Source organism: Cnephaeus nilssonii (genome assembly GCF_951640355.1).
Source record: "Cnephaeus nilssonii genome assembly, chromosome: 19".
NCBI lineage: Eukaryota > Metazoa > Chordata > Mammalia > Chiroptera > Vespertilionidae > Cnephaeus > Cnephaeus nilssonii.
This window is the reverse complement of record NC_137090.1, coordinates 50,031,012-50,048,275: the sequence shown is the minus strand read 5'-3', so window position 1 is coordinate 50,048,275 and position 17,264 is coordinate 50,031,012. Positions and strand designations below refer to the sequence as shown.

General features: G+C 51.6%; 2 protein-coding genes across 4 annotated transcripts in view; one reads left to right on the top strand and one right to left on the bottom strand.

Moving 5' to 3' along the window:
- The window catches only part of TOP3A (DNA topoisomerase III alpha), a 35,634-nt gene extending 31,873 nt beyond the window's left edge, over positions 1 to 3,761 (bottom strand). For all 3 annotated transcript variants that reach the window (XM_079798017.1, XM_079798015.1, XM_079798016.1), the window contains exon 1: positions 3,400 to 3,761. In XM_079798017.1, the coding sequence (XP_079654143.1) occupies positions 3,400 to 3,579 (180 nt within the window). In that variant the 5' untranslated portion in view covers positions 3,580 to 3,761. The remainder of the gene's footprint in view (positions 1 to 3,399) is intronic.
- A 278-nt stretch (positions 3,762 to 4,039) lies between these two features.
- On the top strand, positions 4,040 to 17,144 carry SMCR8 (SMCR8-C9orf72 complex subunit). The gene is made up of 2 exons (XM_079797956.1): positions 4,040 to 6,873; positions 12,466 to 17,144. Exons 1-2 carry the CDS (start codon positions 4,517 to 4,519, stop codon positions 12,917 to 12,919), a joined length of 2,811 nt encoding a protein of 936 aa, XP_079654082.1. The 5' UTR covers positions 4,040 to 4,516; the 3' UTR covers positions 12,920 to 17,144.
- The last annotated feature ends 120 nt before the right edge of the window (positions 17,145 to 17,264 follow it).

Below are 17,264 nucleotides of genomic sequence, written 5' to 3'. Positions count from 1 at the left end.
CAGGGACTGAGCCTGAAACCTGGGCATGTGCCCTGACCGGGAATAGACCCGGCAAGCCTTTGGTGCACAGGTCGAGACCCAGCCAACTGAGCCACACCAGCCAGGGCCATAATGGCAAATTTAAAGAGGGATTTATCTGATACTTAAGAGCTCAATGCTAAAAAAAAAAAAAAAAAAGTGCTCTAATGTTGCCAAGAGACGCCCTCTTAAGCCTTTTCAATACAGTAGTCCCCCTTATCCTCAGAGAATACATTCCAAGACCCCCAGTAGATCTCTGAATCCTCAGTACTACTCAACCCTACATCTACTGGTTTGTTTGTTTGTTTTTATCACACACATACCGTTTTACTTAAAGGCAGCATTTTATGGATTCCCTTTGGCATATCTGAATTGCCAGCTGTTGTGCTTTGGGGCCATCATTAAGCAAAATAAGGGCTACCTGAACACATGCACGGCGATACCACACAGCCAGCTCGTAACTGAGACGTCTGCTAAGCGCCTGGTGGGTGGGCAGGTAGCGTACACAGCGTGGACAGCTGAAAGGATTCCCACGCGGGACAAAGTGGAACAGCACAAGATTTCATCATACTATTCAGAACGGTGCACAATTTACAATCGGTTTACTTCTGGAACTTTCCATTTAATATGTTCAGAGTGTGGTTGACCACGTAACAAATCATGAAAAGTGAAACCTCGGATAAGAGGAGACTATGGTAATACAGAATAAAAACCGCTTAATCAATGGTTTCTATTTCCTTCCCCCTAATTCTTTTTAAGGAAGCACTGAAGTCTTCTCAACAAAATCTTATATGGACCCTGACACACAACAAGGCTGAGGCACCGGCTGAATCCTGCCACTCAGCCTTCCCAGCCCCGCCGCAGTGGCTCTCTTTGGAACCGCGTCTTAAACCACTGTCCTGATGCTCTCCAGGCAAGTGATGCACCTAATAGCATGCGTGACCCCAGGTCCAGGCTTTCCAAGGATGTAAAGCCTTGAGGATGTAAAATGTTTTCCTGGTATTTCAAACTTTCCTCCCTGTAATTCGGAGGATAGTACACTCTTGGGTGAAGTTCTCAGATGCTTTAGGCTGCTCCCAAATTACAGTGGCGTTTCGGAGCCTAGAGAAAGGAACCCTAGTTGCTAGACCAAGAGTGTAGCTTCTGTGATCCCTTTCCAGCTCCCCACGCGACTGAAGAAGAGCCCGTCACACCTGCCCTGAGCGTGCTGATCACACTGCTGCCACCGAATCTGCAGCAGGATCCTTTTAAGATTCCTCCTTCTGCCCTGGCCAGTGTGGCTCAGTCATCCTGTGCACCGAGAGGTGGCCAGTTTGATTATGGGTCAGGGCACATGCCCGGGTTGCAGGTTGGATCCCCAGTACAGGGCATGCAGGAGGCAATTGATGCCTCTCTTCCTCTCTCTCTCAAATCAATAAAAACATATTTTAAAAATTTTATTTTAAAAATTTTCTCCTGAATGTAAAAATAAAACTATGAAAACTATAGAAAAGTCCTCAAGGATCTGTAAGTCATTAGCAGTGATTACTGTGGGTGGTGTCCCTCACCTCGTTGCAGGGTGAGGAACTTGAGGAAAAGGCTCTTGAAGAAGAGACATTTAAACAGAGCCCTGAAAGATACAGAAGTAAGTTAGTTAGGTGTAGACGGGCCATTTTCAAGAGGCCCAGACCCCTATAAGTTGACAAACATTGGGGCCAGTCACCAGGACTCTTGGCACTGAAAAGTTGAAACTCTCAGCTTGCACCCCAAACAACCTTGGCTCCTACTCTCACTAGCCACACACTAGAAACAGAGGTCCAAGGATCCTGGGACTTGAAAGAAAAAAGAGCAGGGAACTTCTTATCCCATACTCTCAGAATGTTCTCCCCAATGCATTTCAAGGATCCACTTTTGTTACTGGGGAGATTTTCCTGAGTAGTTCTTAAGACCTTCCTGTCACTCCCTTTCAAAACCCTTTCTCACTTTCCCCTTCCTCTGTGCCCCCAGTGCGTCTAGAAACATCTTACCCCTTACTTGCCTCTCTCTCAGAACCAGTTTGTATGACAGTGGGTACCCTGAGAAAGAAGATACCTACTAGGAAGGACTCCTGGTGGCTAATGGGGCTCAAATTTAAAAAACAAACAGCCCTGGCTAGTGTGGCTCAGTTGGTTGAGCATCATCCCATGTACCAAAAGGTCACTGGTACCATTCCCGACAGGTCACATGCAGGTTCCATCCCCAGAAGGGGGCGTGCATGAGGCAGCCAATGGACGTTTCTCTCCCTCTCTCTAATTAAAACCCCCCACAAAAACAAACAAACAAAAAACAGAGCCCAGCAGCCATTTCTACACAGGGGCCTCTCACGCAATTTGCACTTCACAGAGAAGCCTGCATTGAACTGCCTGCCTACACTGTTATGTCACCTGAGACAGCCCTTACTAAGGAGTTTCTGGAACAAGATTTCAACCAATGGGAATGAGGCTTTCCCCATCCAATCGGAGCAGTGTTGCCATAGTCTCATCAGCTTCTCCACGAACCAATCAGAGAAGCTCCATTCTGACCAATCATAGTGTCTTTTGGACCAATCAGAGGTGAGAGTTGGAGCGATCATTTGCATGGGGAAGGACTAGACAGGGACTAGAGTTGGGACTTCCGGCAACATAAATCAGCTCCCCTCTGGCGCTGAGAGCACTCTTTCCCTTTCCACCTAAGACAGTTTTCCCAGCTGGAGCTGAAACTGAAACACGGATGGGATGTCACCTCTCTGATGTTTTGCCCTGAATAGTTTCCTTCTTCACTGTGACCCCAAATTGGGGATTCCTGTGTTGAATTGGCACTAAGGACTATGGGTTGAGGGCTGCCATCTGCTCTAATCCCCAAACCTTACATAATGTTGCCCTGTCAATATGCACTTAGGCTGTAAAGTCAGCGCGCTGCATTACGCAGAGAATGGCAGAAAATAGGAGGGCTAGGCTACCTGGGACTGATCGGGCAGGGCGTGACTGCCAAGTTAAAGGAGTTTGGTCAGTGCTTCCCAACTTAACCGAGTTTTAGGACCGGAGGAAAAAATGTTGAAATACAGATTACCCTAGTCTCACTCCAGGTCCACCGAAGAGCCACTGACTGCCCCAGGTGGTTTTGAGGATCAGACACGTTTGGCAACCACTGCTGTTGGCAAGGAAGATCCAAGGTTTTAAAGCAGATGAGTGAAACCTCTTAACTACATTTTTAAATGCCCATCAGTCCTAAGAGAAGACAGGAGGCCATTGCAATGGTCTGGGGGAGACAGAGAAGACCCACAGGTGGGAGAGAAGTCGCCTTCACCCCTATTCCCCGTACCCACCAACATGTCCCGCTTCCCGGGCCCCACCAAGTACAGCTGATGGGAAATGCGCCCCTTACCCGCCTCATGCGACCCTTGGACAGCAGGTCGGCGATCCCCTTGGCCGCGTCGTTTTTCTCCGCCACACAGAGGACTTTCCGCACGCCTCGGAAGGCCACCTCCATGGCGGAGGTGGGGAAGGTCCGGCCTCCGGGCCGATGCAGACACCGGAGCGCGCAGCGGGAGACGGGGAAGATCATCCCGGGTGCCCGCACATGCTGTGGAACACAGAGGTGAGGCTCACCCCGCGCCCACCCTAAGGGAACCAGAGCCTACGAGAGCCGCCAGCGCTGGGCCGCGGCCCGGTCTCCTCCCACAAGCCCACCCGGCTTCGGGGCTGCGGCCACTTGGCCTTCTCTTCTCCACCCGCCGCGTCCGCTTCCGCCCGCCTTCTCCAGCCACTTCCGCCAGGCGCCAGTCCATAGCACCGCGAACTACAACTCCCACACTGCCCCGCGCTCCCGGATCCCTGGTCCCAACACATTTCCGCTTCCCCGCATCATTTCCTTTCTTTCCTGACAGTGTTAGTTAATCGATTGGTCTTTGCTCCACAGTCCCGCCCCGAGCCTCTCGGTCACAATCTTTTTCGCGCTTGCTCGGAAATCTACGCGAACGTTTCCGGGTCACGCGGCGCCAAGACCGCGAGTCATGTGATACCAAGATGGCGGCGCCACTGTAGCTGTCTTTGGGTTGTGGCGTCCAAGGAGCGGGGACCGTTTCTGCCCTCGGGTCGTGGGGGCGACAAACGCTTGACTGGTCCATGCGGCAGCCTGTAGCCCACGTTAGGTACCAGGTCAGGTCCGGGGCTGTTGCTACCACCGGTGGGTTCGGGGAAGTCCGGTGACCTCGCTGCAGGTGCTCTGCGCCGGCCGCGCTTGCCAGAGGAGGAGGGTAGCCGGCCTCCTGACTTCTGGACCTTCGGAGTTCATGAAGCCCGGAGGGCCCTGGAGGGGATACACCTCTGAGGGGCTGCGGGAGTTTGAGTTCTCGGGTGTGTGAGAGGCGGGCAAGTACCCCTAAGGGCGCAGCGAAGGCGACGAAGACTGCTTCCTCTTGCAGAGGCCTGGCTTCCCCGCGTTGATTACCCCAGCGTTCTTTCTCGCTTCCTCTCAATGTTCTCTCTGCATATCTGGAAATATGATCAGCGCCCCTGACGTGGTGGCCTTCACCAAAGAGGACGAGTATGAGGAGGAGCCTTACAATGAGCCGGCCCTGCCAGAAGAGTACTCGGTGCCGCTCTTCCCCTTCACAAGCCAGGGAGCTAACCCATGGTCCAAACTGTCCGGAGCCAAGTTCTCTCGGGACTTCATCCTTATTTCCGAGTTCTCGGAGCAGGTGGGACCCCAGCCCTTGCTGACCATCCCCAATGATACCAAAGTTTTCGGTACTTTTGATCTCAATTACTTCTCCTTACGGATCATGTCTGTGGATTACCAGGCTTCCTTCGTGGGCCATCCTCCTGGTTCTGCCTATCCCAAGCTGAACTTCGTGGAGGACTCCAAGGTGGTGCTGGGAGACTCCAAAGAGGGAGCCTTTGCTTATGTGCACCACCTCACGCTGTATGACCTGGAGGCCCGTGGCTTTGTGAGGCCCTTTTGCATGGCTTATATCTCAGCAGACCAGCACAAAATCATGCAGCAGTTCCAGGAGCTTTCAGCTGAATTTTCCAAAGCTTCAGAGTACTTGAAGACAGGCAACAGGAAGGCCTTTGCTGTGGAACTTGAAAAAAAGCTGAAAGACTTGGATTACACTAGGACAGTGCTGCACACTGAAACGGAGATCCAGAAGAAAGCCAATGACAAAGGCTTTTACTCATCTCAGGCAATTGAGAAAGCCAATGAACTGGCTAGTGTAGAGAAATCCATCATTGAACATCAAGACCTCCTGAAGCAGATCCGCTCATACCCTCATCGGAAGTTGAAGGGGTCTGATTTGTGTTCTGGGGAGATGGAGCATGCTCAGGATCAGCCTGACCAGGCACCCACTACTTCTAACCTTGATGAGTATGCTGACACAGACCTTTACACCTGCAGACCTGCCTACACCCCAAAACTCATCAAAGCAAAGTCCACCAAGTGTTTTGACAAGAAGTTGAAGACCTTGGAAGAGCTCTGTGACACGGAGTATTTCACCAAGACCCTGGCTCAGCTCAGCCACATTGAGCACATGTTCAGAGGAGACCTGTGCTATCTCCTGACGAGCCAGATTGACAGAGCACTACTAAAGCAACAGCACATAACAAACTTTCTCTTTGAAGACTTTGCAGATGATGATAGGATGGTAGAGAAACAAGAAAGCATACCCCCTAAGCCCAGTCAAGACAGGCCACCTTCCAGATCTCTAGAAGAATGCCCAATTCCTCAAGTATTAATTAGTGTTGGCTCTTACAAGTCCAGTGTGGAGTCTGTGCTGATCAAGATGGAGCAGGAGTTTGGAGGTGAAGACTGTAAGGAAGTGGAGGTGGCAGAAATGAGCAGTTTTGATCTCCAGGGAAACTTAGACTACTTGGATATGGATATGAAAGGGAGTATCAGCAGTGGTGAAAGCATTGAGGTTCTAGGCACGGAGAAGTCCACCTCTGTGCTGTCGAAGTCTGACAGTCAGGCCAGCCTCATGGTGCCGCTGAGCCCCCAGGTGATCCGGAGCAAAGCAGCCAGCCATAGGACCATCAGTGAGGACAGTATTGAAGTCCTCAGCACCTGCCCCTCTGAGGCCCTCATCCCTGATGACTTTAAGGCCAGCTACCCAAGTGCTATTAATGAAGAAGAATCATATGCAGATGACAATGAGGGAGCCATCCACTTCCAGGCAAGCATCAGCCTAACCAAGCTGGGTGAGCCAGAGGAGGGCAATTTAGAAAACACTTCGTCACAAGCAGACTCCTGCTGCATTGGGAAGGAGAGTGACAGCATGTTGGTGCCACTCACCACTCCAGTCCACACACTCTCTGACGAGGATGGAGTAGTGAGCATCCCACCACAACGCTACAGGCAGAAGGACCAGGGGTTCTGTGTGGACTTTGCAGTGGAAAATGCCAACCCTTCTTCCCGAGACAACAGTTCTGAAGGCTTCCCTGCTTATGAGCTGGACCCAGGCCAACTGCTGGCTAGCAGGGATATCAGTAAGATCAGCCTGGACAACTACTCGGACACCACCAGCTATGTGAGCAGTGTAGCCTCCACCAGCTTGGACAGGACTCCCTCATCTGCTCATCCCACTGGCCCCTCTTTTGAGAGGCATAAAAAGAGGGCTGGCCAGAATGCCTTAAAATTCATCCGCCAGTACCCCTTTGCCCACCCAGCCATCTACTCCCTGCTCAGTGGGAGGACACTTGTGGTCCTGGGGGAGGACGAGGCCATAGTCAGGAAGCTTGTGACAGCATTGTCCATCTTCGTCCCCAACTACAGCTGCTATGCCAAACCCGTGAAGCACTGGGTCTCCTCCCCTTTGCACATTACGGATTTTCAGAAGTGGAAGCTTATTGGCCTGCAGAGGTAATTGGTTACAGGTAGTGGGGAAGGGACCTGTCCAGTTAGAGATGAGGCTTCAAATGCACATGCCTCTGGGTGAGGCTAAAAGTTGGTGTGGTGGACCCAGAGTCAGGAGGCCTGGCTTCCAGTCTGGGCCAGCACTAACTCACCATTACTTTTGGCAACTCATTCCCCTTCTGGTCTTCTGTTTCCTTTTTTATTAGTCACATGAAGGGATTGTAGTTCCTAAGTGGTTGCCAGTCCTGGATTGCACCCAGTTGTGCCAGAATTATGGGAGAATTTCATTTTATTTATTTTAAGACATGTTTTTATTGATTTCAGAGAGGAAGGGAGAGGGAGAGAGAGAGAGAAACATCAGCAGTGAGAGAGAATCTCAATTGGCTCCCTCCTGCACGACCCCCACTGGGATCGTGCCTGCAAGCTGGGCATGTGTGCAGACTGGGAATCGAACCATGACCTCTGGGTCATAGATTGACGCTCAACCACTGAGCCACGCTGGCCGGGCTTCTGGGAGAATTTTAAAAATCACAATTCCTGGGCTCCACTTCCAGGGATTCTTAGTCAGTTGGCCTGGGAAAGACTGGTCTTCTAGATCTCGGGTCCTTGTTTATCCTCAGATTCACACTATGGTGTAAATGACTAACGAGATCTGCATCTGAGAAAGGGCTGTGGTAATAGGAGGGCAGCCATCACTGACTGCTGAGAGGGACATCAGAGGGCTCCAGTGGCTTTCACTCCACTGTCCTGTTTGCATTTGAAGGCTGTCTTAATAAGGAAATGCAAAAGCCAATTTATTCTCCCTCTCTGAATGCTTTCTATTTCATTTCCTTGTGCTTTAATAGGTTCTTTTTGTTTTCCCAAATACTGCTGGACAAATGTCTGACTCAGGGGACTCTCCTTCAGTGTATGCACTGTGTTCAGTTTCCTCAGTCCCTTCTCTGCACCCCACTTTGCTCATCTGTAAAACAAAGGTTTTGAGCAAGGTGATCATCAGAACCCCTGCTGACACATGGGAAGAGCAAAAATTTCCATACTGCAGTCAGCCACCATGGTTCTGATTTTCTGACTTCCCCTTTATGTGGGTTCCTAATACCAGTGAGGTCACCATCCCGTCTCCTTGTGTCCACACTTCTTAATGAAGTCACCTGGACTTAACTAACCCCTGGCTGCATTAGGCTTTCCTCAGAGTCATCGTGGTGGGATTCAAGCAAATACCACTTCCATGTCATGACTTGACTCACTTGTTGAGAACCTACAAGCCATTCTGGCAGGTGCTGCGATATCAGCTAGAGGTACCCGAGCAAGGCCATTGCTCTGGAAAATTTTGTAGTTTAGGAGAGAGGGCAGACAATGACCAGGGCCTTGCCATACAGAGAGATAAGAGTTCTAACTGGGTGTTTTGTGTGTTCTAAGAAAACAGCATAATTTAGTGACAGATGGGAAGGAAGAAGGGAGACTGGAGAAGGCCTGGGTCTTTGAATGACCGGAGGGTGAACTTGCCCTTGTTGGGGAAGAGTGACATCATGGGACGTGGTGTGATGTGCCTGTGACACCTGGACAAGCTCATTCCTTGGGCATCATAGGAAACCATCAAAGTCTTTGCTTACAGATGCAGAATCTGAGGGTCAGTAGGTTAGATGATGGCACTGGCTGCCCTGGCAGGCTTTGTCTTGCCTCTCAGCATCCTCACCCTCTGCTGGTGGCACCTCTGTGCTCTTCGGATTAACCCTTCTGTCCCAAGAAGGTAAGGGCTTTTCAGGGATTGTGTTGGCTACTGTTCTTGGTGGAATGATGAGCTGGTATTCCCCATATGCACCCACATGCACACCTTCTGTTCGACTCAAGCCCTTCACCCTAACCCTTCAGTTTTGACATTTTTACTTCAAAAGATGGAGCATCTAAAACATATATCAATCTATCAACATCAGCTGTCTTATTAAGGACCAGGCTCAAGATGGTCTTGCCCTTTCTGGAGGCTTTCCCTTAAATTCCCTCCTTAGAATGTGCCAGAATGGCAAAAGAGGTTCATTTCTTTTTTTTCTTTTTTTAAAAATATATATTTTATTGATTTTTTTACAGAGAGAGAGGGAGAGGGATAGAGAGTTAGAAACAACAATGAGAGAGAATCATCAATCACCTGCCTCCTGCACACCCCCTACTGGGGATGTGCTCGCAACCAAGGTACATGCCCTTGACTGGAATCAAACCTGGGACCCTTCATTTCGCAAGCCGACGCTCTATCCACTGAGCCAAACTGGTTAGGGCAAGAGGTTCATTTCTTACATCAGCTCCATTCTACTGCGTACCTGATTGAAGTGCTCTGTTGGGAAGGACTCAGGCCTAGGTTGGGCTGCATTGGAAATCCTGCTGTCATCTATTAATGATGTTTCTGTGGTGCAGGAGAGGGTAGGTGGCAGGTGGGCAGTATATTTGGCACCCTGGAGTGGAGGAGGTGTGAGGTGGTCTGAGTCCTGTGGCGTCCCTCTCACTGTACATCCACAGTGGCCACCTGGGCAAATTACTCCTCTCGAGGCTTTGTTCCCTCCTGAGAAAAGAAAAGGGTTGGATCACTGAATATCATTTGCCAAGCACTTATTGAGGGCTATGTGCCAGCTACTGTGCCCAGTGCCAGAATTATAAGGTGAGTCGGCAGCTGTGTCAGGGCGAGCATGCCCTTCCCAGTCAACCCTCACTTTAGCCCCAGCTCTGCCACCGCTGTCAGCTTGGCCTCTCTGAGGCTTGCCTTGTGATTGCAGAGGTCGGAAGGCCCATCACATCTGATCTGTGCCTGATCCGTGAGCCCTCCTCTGTAGATTCCTTATGGTCTATCCCATCCTGAATAAGAAGGCAGGCCAGGGACTGAGTGTGGCCCACACTGCCAGACTTCAGAGCCTTGAAGCAGCCCTTGGCGAAAGTGAGAGTCCTGTCGGAAGTGGCCGTTGAGTTCTTTTCAAGAATCCCAAGTGGGGCAATGATTACTTCTGTGAAGCTCTCCTGCTGACCCGAGTGTGCACACCTGCTGGGAATTGGGAGCACCTGCCTCCAGGGGTCCTGCTCAGGCGTGAAGAAGGGTAGATGGGCTGGAGGTCTTGTTCCCTAGGGGACTTGTCACTGGATGATCAACGGAGGGACTAGAAATGGAGTGGGGACTGGATTTGCTACAAATCACCCGAAATAATTCTGAGAGGTGAACAGTAGAGTGTGAAAGTATCAAGAGATGAAAACCCATGGAGTTGTGCTTCATGGCTGTTAGAGGAAGGCAGTGTGTGTTTCGAGTTCAGATCCTGGTGTCAACACTACTAGCTGTGTGAATTTGGACCAGTCATGTCACTCATCCCTGAACAAAACTTGATCCTGTCTGTAAATGGGGCTTAGAGTAGTCCCCACATGGAGCTGGAGGCAGGCACGTCTAAGATGTGTGAACAGCTCTAGTGTCGTGCTTGGCAGCCCTCAAAAGTGCTTGGAGTTGTGGATGGATGGTGAGTCACCCCCATAGGCAGACCCAACGTTGAAACAGGCGGATTGAGACCCATCTGAGGGTCAGCATTGAAGAGTATGAGTAGAAGAGGTGTCTTTGTGTGGTCACGAGGTTCCCATCTATGGGGTGCTCAGCTGTGGAGGGGATTGGTCCCGTGTGCTAAGTTAATCTGGAATTACAATTGTGTGACTCAGGAGAGTCTCTTCCCACTCAGGTGCTTTGCCTCCAGCTAAAACCAGCTCAGATGATGAACTGTTCTTAAGGACTCACCCCAGAACTGCCAATGTCATTGGCGGTTTGATTTTATCTTCCTTCTAAGGTAGGCCCTGACTGTCTGCAGAGTGGATACAGGATATGGACACACAATCAAATTAGTCTCCCATTATTTTAAGTCAAAAGCAGAGGTTATTGTATTGTTTAGTAGGCAGTAGTAACAAGCCCTGGGCCATGTGAAAACAGCTTAGTTCTGGAGGGAAACAGTGCTAGGGTGGTCAGGGGCCCTGAGTTGAGTCCTGGTTCAGCCACTTTCTAACTAGGAATCTTGGACAAGTGATGGCCCCTCTCTGGGCCTCAGGGTCCTTGTCTGTAGAGATTGCCTCCCTGGCTTTGGAATAGACCATAATGAGTCCACAGGTGTGGGAAGTGAAGCGTGAGGCGCTCAGGTGCCTATGCTGTACAGCTGAGGGACAAGCCTGGAACTTGCTTCTTCCCATGTCGTCTGGCCTCCTGATTAGGAGTTTTGAGGGAAGCAAAAATGGAGGAAGAGTTAGAAGGAGCAGCATCTTCGCAAAGAAGTGGTGCTGCCATAGGTGGGACTGGGTGGGGGTGTCTGAGCTTTCCTGGGAGAGGCTGGGCCTGAGGCCAGTGTGATCAAGATAGGTGGCTGGAATGGAGGGCCAAGAAGATGAGGCCTGGCTGTGCTGCTGCAGCAGTGCCTTGGTGGGCAGGATGTGCCAAGCCGGAGGAGGTGTTTGGCTCATGGCCTGGCCCCCTTGGCCATCTTTGGTCTGAATGCCTTCCACAGATCCCAAGGCCCGCCTTTATTTCAAGGCCCAGTTCCAAAGCCACTCCTCCAGAACCTTCTGGCCCGGGGTCTCCTGTGGAGGCTGAGACACATCCCCCTTCACTCGGTGTACTTGGCTTTTCTTTCCAACCAAAGCAGGCTCATTCGCCACCTGCTCTGCCCCTGGGTCACTACCTGGAATATAACAGATGCTCAGTAAGTGATTGTTAATTATACAAGACGACAACATTCAGGAGGGAAAAATTATGAGATTACCTTGGTCCCAAGTGACTGTCAGTCCATTTTACACACCATCTTGGGTCTAATACAAGCCCTAAATTCCAGATTCTGTCAGTCTGTGAAACCTGGTTAGCCATTTGCCAGACTACAGGGAAAAACGGATGTAAAAGAGGGTTTTAAGGAGCTGCTTACTAAGACTGACCGCTCCGACTTCCTTCCCTCACTGAGCAAACCCTGCCTGCCTAACCCTGATGTGCAAGGCAGTGGGAGCAAGAGGCCGAATCAGGGGCAGTCCTGGGTCTGCAAAAACTTGTCCAGTGGGCAGGACAAGAAGACAGCTCTCACAGTGGTCAGGGTCAGGCATTCTGAGCACAACTCGTTTTGTCTCCAGTGACCCCAAGAGGTAGGAACTATTGTCTCTGTCTTACAAATAAGTCTCAGGTTAAGGAACTTGACCAAGGTCATAGCAAAAAAGCAGAGGAGGGGATCAGGGAAGGCTGGAGAAGGTTGACATTGGCATAAGCCATGTATAGAAGGGAGGGAAGGGTATCCAGGCAGAGCAAATAGGCTGTGATTCTGAGGCCCCATGGAAAGCTTGGCATGGTTAAGTCTTTGGGTTAGTAACAGATGAAGCCTCAGAGGTCAGTAGGCAGCAGGTCATACAGGAACTTGTGGACCATGCCAAGGCATTTGAACTTCATGAGGGTGGTGAGGAGCCCTTTGAAGATCATGATGAGCAGATTTGCCTTCCAGAAAGCCAGTGAGTGCTGGCCGGGTAGGAGCTGGCCTAGAGACGGGAAGCCCCACTCCCAAGTGTTCGCCTCCATCTTCCTGGCCCTTGCCCTTCCTCCTGACCTTGGCCTATGTGTTTCAGAGTGGCATCCCCTGCCAGTGCCAGCACCCTTCACGTTCTGAGCCGCTACAGCCGCTACACAAGCATCCTGGACCTGGACAACAAAACCCTACGCTGCCCTCTTTACAGAGGCACCCTTGTGCCCCGGCTGGCCGACCACCGTACTCAAATCAAGCGGGGCAGCACCTACTACCTGCACGTCCAGAGCATGCTCACCCAGCTCTGCTCCAAGGCCTTCCTCTACACCTTCTGCCACCACCTGCACCTGCCTGCCCACAACAAGGAGATAGAGGAGTTGGTTGCCAGCCGGCAGGCAAGCTTTCTGAAGCTGAATCTGGGTCTGGTGAATGAAGATGTCAAGGTGGTCCAGTACCTGGCTGAGCTGCTGAAGCTGCACTATATGCAGGAGTCTCCCGGGACCAGCCAGCCCATGCTCAGGTTTGACTATGTCCCCAGTTTTTTGTACAAAATCTGAGGTCAGTTCCAGCCACTGTGACTCAGGGCACAGGGAAGAGAAGGGTTGGCATGACATTACCAAGCAGTCCTCTGAGCGGGTTAGACTTCTGGTGTCATAGGTGGGAAGGAAACCAAGGTGGCTCAGGCAACTTACAAGTTGGACTTGGCCAGGAGGAGGAGCCTGGCTCTCTGAAAGCATCCAGGACAGTAACAGCTCTCTTGTCTCCCTGGTAAGGATGGACCTGGAGGGAACTCTTGGCCTCCCAAGGACTGGTAGCCAGGGCGGAGGAAAGCCTCAGTGGGGTCGGATGAGGGGCAGGAAGGCAAAGCCATGATGGGAAGAACATGTGGCCACGCTCATCTTCACTGAACACTTGAGTGGCAAAATCAAGTGAAACAGCTTGTTAACTGGAATGATTTTGTGGAAAACAAGAGGGTGAATATCCGTTGTCTCATTCAAACCCCAACTGAATGGCCTCCTAGAGCCTGTCATCCCAGGGGAGGCCCCTGAGTGAGGTGGAGGGAGAAAGCTCTGCCCCCGCGGGGAGGTGGAGAATGTCAACCTCCAGGCCCAATGCTGCAGGGAGAGTGAGCAGCTCCCTGTCCCATCCTCACTCCCTCACCTTGCAAATCGTTCCCACAGGCCAGCAGGAGAGAGTGGAGTGTCACTGGTCCCCAGTTGTCAGTGGGAACTGCTCTTTGAGGCGGAGGGTCCATGAAGGCTCGCTGGGGCCTGGCCCAGCAGCATTTTGGCCAGAGTGAGTCAGCACTGTTCTCTCACCCAAAGCAAGCCCTTGCAGCCACTTCACTACCTCTCGTGGGGTCTCAGGCACGGGACAGCAGAGCTCTGTTCAGCTGGCTGGTGTGGGTGGGCAGCCCAGGTTCGGGGCCGGGATTTCCTCCAGGAAAGAGGACAGCTGTCTTCATGGACCTGCCTGCCAGGTTGCACAGGCCTGGCGTGTGGGCACTTCACGGCAGCTTGCTTCTGCCCATGTGTGACTCCCCACCTTCTCAGGAGATGTGCCCAGGTCCACCCACCACAGCCTCCCTGAGCTGCTTACAGTTGCCACTTGCTTCTTACAGTTGTATGTAGATGGAGGGTTTCTTGCAACCTTGAGAATTTTATACCTTTTTGTTGAAGCTGTTTTCCCCCTAAGTAGGGAGAACTCTTGGTATTACTGCTTTTTAATTTGTTCCCACAAAGTTGTGATAAAACAACCCTGAGCCAGTGACAAGTGGTGCTCCTGGGCGCGTGCGCGTATCTCCGGGGGCCGTGCCGTGTGCTGGACCTGGTCTGCCTGGCAGCTTCGGGCACAGCATTGAAGTCACAGAGGAGAGGCAGAGACCTCTGGTGACTCAGGAGGGTTTGCGTCCCAGCACTCCTTTGGTCCCTTCCTCGCCCAGGTCCTCTGCACAGGATACGGCCTGGCTCCCACCCAGCAGTTTCTGGCCAGAGTCCCCATTCCTGTCAGGGCGGGATTTCCTCCAGAAAAGAGGAAGGCCTTCTCGGTGGCTGTCTTTGTGGATGTGATTTTGCTCCTGAGGCCGTGACTGAGAACTTTGGTGGTAAATGGTGTTGCTTACACTTGTTGGTTACACTCCTGTACCTCTGGCTGTTGCGTGTTCACACACAAGACGGCTCTCCAGGGGCTGCCGGTAGCTTTGACAGGTGACGTGTTGGCCAGCGGGAAGGCTGCACAGGAAGCCTGCTTCTCTCCGTGAGCTCCCTGCCTGTTACCGTCTCCCTCTCTCCTGTTCAGGATGCTGCTTTGTTTTCTCTGGGTGGCTAATTGCTGTCTGCTTAGGCCTCCAGGAACATGAGCTGGTGCCATTTTATCTGCAAGGGAAGAAGGTCTGTAGGTCCCAGTGACAAGATGGAAAGTGATCACTGGCACCACCACTGGTGTTCCGTTCCTGTTTCACGCCGACACGGACTCTGCGGTTACCACTGTTCTCAGTGGAAACTGATACAGGCAGGTGAAACTTGGCCTTCTAGAAGCCGACAGCCACGTCTGCCAGAGATGTCCACTTTGGGGGGTGTTTGCTCAGAAGCTTGGCCTCAGGGACAGTCCCGAAGGCCCTGAGGACTAAGGCAAGGCTAGTGGCCGTGAACAGGACAGGTTGCTCCGCGGTGCAGGCCAGAGCCCACGGGCCAGAGCCCACGGGGCAGCGCACTGGAGTTGGTTCTGCTCGAAGCGCATTGGCCTCGCTGAGGAGAGGGTGAACTCCGGGATTTACATTTGGGTTAAAATATAACTTTTCAGGGTGACAGTTTCCAAGGATTGCCTGATGCCCAGTGTGTTTCTTTTCAAAGGGATGAAAGTGGCACTTGGGCTGGGCAGCTTGGGCAGAGGCAGTTGAGGCTGAACTGGGACCTACCAGATGCAGCTATAAGTGGTAATGATGGGGAGCTCTATGCAACGGACTGATCATTTCTTCAAGAATTTTGATTTGATGTTGTCCCGTAGTATAGGCCAGTGTCAATAAGACATTTATAAACACTTCCCAGACAATCAAGGACATTGGTGCCCCTTAGTAATTCTTTAGTCCCACGAAGGCCCAGGCACTGAAACGGAGTTTTCTTTACTTCCTGTTCCCTGCTCCCTTCCCTTTGTCCTCACAGTCCCCGGTAACAGCTGCCTGTGCTGCAGTCACGTAATGACCTCCAGGAGCTCAGTCAGAGCGCGGCCGAAGCCGTCACAGCGCCAGCCTGAGCTGCTGCCTCCTGCGTTTCCCCAGGGACTTAGCTCCTTTAGTGGGATCTTGGAAGTTTAGAAATTGTGACTTTTCCGTAATTGACTGCAATGGCTGAAGTTACACACATTACACCAGATTTGGAAATGGGCCATGGTAGCTCACCTGTCATTTCCCATTTAGCTTTTAACTTTATTTCAGGTTGTTGTTATATTCGAAGTATAGTAGACTTCAACCCCCAACAAACAACAAATCCCATTTCAAAATCCAAGGAAGGCCAATAGTTTCTACCCCAAATGCCAGGCCTGTTGCGGTTCAGTGACGTGTGTCTGGAGGCCAAGGGTGGTCTTGAAGATCTTGCATTTGCACCGGCCACCGCATGCCCCACTCCCTGGCCCGACGCTGCAGGCAGGTCAGCTGCTGCTACGTCACCTCTGCACAGGTGGTAGCACTCAGCTGGTGGCCAGCGGGGCTGGGGGACCTTCAGAGGCACTGACTCCCCAAGCTAGCAATCAGATGCTACCTCCTATTTCAGAAGAATGCGTTTTGGTTCGTGCTTTGAATCAAACCAGTCAGCTTTCTGATTTTTCTCCCATAGTTAAAATGAAAAAAACTGGAATCGTTAAAAGAGATAAGGAAAAAGCGTCAAGTTTCTGCTTCTGGCTAGACACAAAACGGTCCCAGCTGGTAAGGCCGGAGCACACCAGGTTTCCTGAGCCCTTCCCTGTGAGCTCTGGCCTAACGTGGCCTCATGTAGTGAGGTGGTTACACACACGGGAAGAGGACGCAGGAGAGGGAACGGGCACTTAGCAGTGAACTCAGCTGCTGGTGGGGAGCCCTGGCTTCTGGGGCTACCCGAGGGGTCTTGGAGATGTCCCTTCGTCTTCAGCTGGGAGGAGACAAGCCCCTAAAGGTAAGCCTTTGAGGAGCGTAACAGCTCCCAGATGGAGGCATAGATGAGGGTACCCGCGTGCACTCACCCAGAGGCTGCGCAGCTGTCCCCACCGCTGGAGCAACCGCCAACATACTGGACACTAGGCCACAGGTGCCTTCCAGGCGGGACCACGGAGCCTCAGCCACCGACTGCCCGGCGCTGCTGGCGGGCGGCACGCGTCAGGCAGAGATGCCGCCGGTAAGGCTGCAGTGACAAGCGTCGTCTGTGAGGAAATCTCGTTTGTTATTTTTTGAAAAGTATTTTATTACCGCATGTTTCTGTCCACGTCTGTGAATGGGAGTCTGACCAGCACGTGAGCTACAGTCATCACAGTGGCGAGCAAGAGTATGACAGAGACCCGGGTGACAGCGGCTCCCAGGTACGGCTGCACCAGAGTTCAACCAGAGTAAATGCCAAACAAACAGTACGAGAAGTGTACTTTTTAAGAAATTAATTTATTTGAGTTATTTTTGAAATATAAAAATTGGTTGTATTTTTTAAAGCTGTAATTCTTGTAGACATTCTGTGGTTAAAAATTTGACTGTGCTTATTAAAAATGGTCATTTATGTTTTGCACTTCAGCTTTATGAAAAATAAAGTTTCTTTGGGAAGGTGACATTTGGCTTATTGATCACAGGAGGGAGTTCTCTCGCAGGACGGAGGTCCCTGGCTGACGCTCCCCAGGAGGCTGCGTACCCCAGGCTCTTCCCCCCTGCCCAGCTGCAGGGCGAAGACC

Bases quoted from the DNA above. Each gene is read 5' to 3' on its own strand.
- SMCR8 (XM_079797956.1), top strand. From the start codon at position 4,517: ATGATCAGCGCCCCTGACGTGGTGGCCTTCACCAAAGAGGACGAGTAT. The intron at 6,874-12,465 runs GTAATTGGTTAC...TATGTGTTTCAG, and splicing joins AAGCTTATTGGCCTGCAGAG to AGTGGCATCCCCTGCCAGTG.